Source organism: Pteropus vampyrus, unplaced genomic scaffold (assembly GCF_000151845.1).
Source record: "Pteropus vampyrus isolate Shadow unplaced genomic scaffold, Pvam_2.0 Scaffold617, whole genome shotgun sequence".
NCBI lineage: Eukaryota > Metazoa > Chordata > Mammalia > Chiroptera > Pteropodidae > Pteropus > Pteropus vampyrus.
The window spans coordinates 251,693-253,271 of record NW_011889398.1 but is presented as its reverse complement, the minus strand read 5'-3'; the positions used below and the strand labels follow the sequence as shown (position 1 = coordinate 253,271).

Sequence of the window (1,579 nt, the reverse complement as noted above, 5' to 3'; positions counted from 1 at the left end):
GCGCTGTTTTTCCTCCAAGGTCTTAGTGTTCATGACAGCAACAACTACCTCAGTAACAAATCCTCCAAGGCAATTCTGTTTAAAGGTGCCTAACTTACATACTTCATCCAACTGCTTTCAAAATCGTCCAGTCCTTCATGGTAGAAGTTAAAACACCATCTTTATCTTGGCTCTGGTTCTACACCAGAAGCCTGTCTCCGGCAAGTCAGTGCCACGAAGGCATGCTTTTTATGTGATGGGCACGTTGCTGTGCACCTTGGCTGCAAAGCAGGAGCTGTGCTTTAAAACGGCCAAGAGCTGGTGCGTGCCGTGTGCTGTATTACCAGTCTTGCAACTTGGGCACGTAACAAGGGTGCTTTTTTCTAACCTCAAAACACAAAACAAAACAAAACAAAAACACCTCTCCCCTCGCCCCCGCAAAAAAAAAAAAACAACAAAAAAACAACCAACATGCATCGAAAACGTCTCAGCGCCTAGGGAAAGCGCGCCAACCACACAAAGAAAAGGAGGGGGGCTACTGGGATTCAAAATCATTTCTCCCGGACGAACACCTTCCTGGACCTATCGGAGTTAACTGCGCGCTTGGTCGTAGCCAATAGGCCCAGTGTTTCTGGTTCAGGTCCGCCCTCAAGACTGATGGACATTTATGCTGCCCAATAGAATAGCGTGATGCTGAAGCATTAACCAATACATTCGGGAGGTGGGTGGAGTGTAGGCCAGGGGGTTGGCGGTGCCGTGTCATGGAGGCTCAGTCTCGGAGCAGCCATTGAAGGGGAAGGAACTGCGGGTGTATGTGTGTATGTGTGTGTGTGTGTGTGAGTGCGCGCGCGTGTGTGTGAGTGCGCGCGCGAGTGTGTGGACAAGGAGGTGGGGGCAGTCGAGTTAGAGTCCCAACTCCTTGGACTCCATTTGCTATTCTCTTCTTTCTCCCCCATACCTATCTGGTGGTGGTGGGCGTTTATATTTGCGTTTCTTTTCATTCATTTCCAAATCTTTTACCGTTTGAGGGTTGAGGGTAGTGGGAAAGGCAGGACAGGGCTAGGGAGGAGAGCAGCAGAAGAGCAGGAGGAGGTCATGGAGATGAAGAAGAGGATTAACCTGGAGTTAAGGAACCGAGCGCCGGAGGAGGTGAGATGACTCAGCCCCCTCCCCTTCCCCACCAGCCCTGGACTCGGAGGGTCGGGTTTCGGGGGGCCCGGGTGGGTGCGGAGGGAGGGATAAGGAATTCACCCCCACCTGGGGTTAGGGTCGGGGGGGATGTTTCCCTTGAAGTTTTAAATCATTAAGACCTTTTACTTAAAATGGCGAAGGGCTGAAGTTTCTAGGGGCGTTTTTGTGTGCATGGGGGCTTGGGCCCCGTTAGCCTCTCTCCGAGCCAGGTACCCTGGCCTCGTGGGGGCGGGAAGCGGGCTGTTGGGGCCCCTCGGCAACCCAAGTTCCTCCTCTGGGGGCCGGCGGCGTGGGCGCGACCCCCCGGCCCCACTCGCCCCCGCCGCAGCCGCCGTCGCCCGAGAAGTTAGTCCAACTTTTCTTCAGCGCTGCCAACTCTCTTTCTTTCGGGGGGGGGGCGCCCCCGGCC

The 1,579-nt window shown here is 54.5% G+C and overlaps 1 protein-coding gene across 3 annotated transcripts in view; it reads left to right on the top strand.

Moving 5' to 3' along the window:
- The first annotated feature begins 723 nt into the window (after window positions 1-723).
- The window catches only part of ANP32E (acidic nuclear phosphoprotein 32 family member E), a 12,391-nt gene continuing 11,535 nt past the window's right edge, over window positions 724-1,579 (top strand). For 2 of the 3 annotated variants that reach the window (XM_011384685.2, XM_023525728.1), the window contains exon 1: window positions 724-1,128. In XM_011384685.2, the coding sequence (XP_011382987.1) occupies window positions 1,075-1,128 (54 nt within the window). In that variant the 5' untranslated portion in view covers window positions 724-1,074. The remainder of the gene's footprint in view (window positions 1,129-1,579) is intronic. The other variant, XM_023525729.1, reaches the window with a different exon arrangement.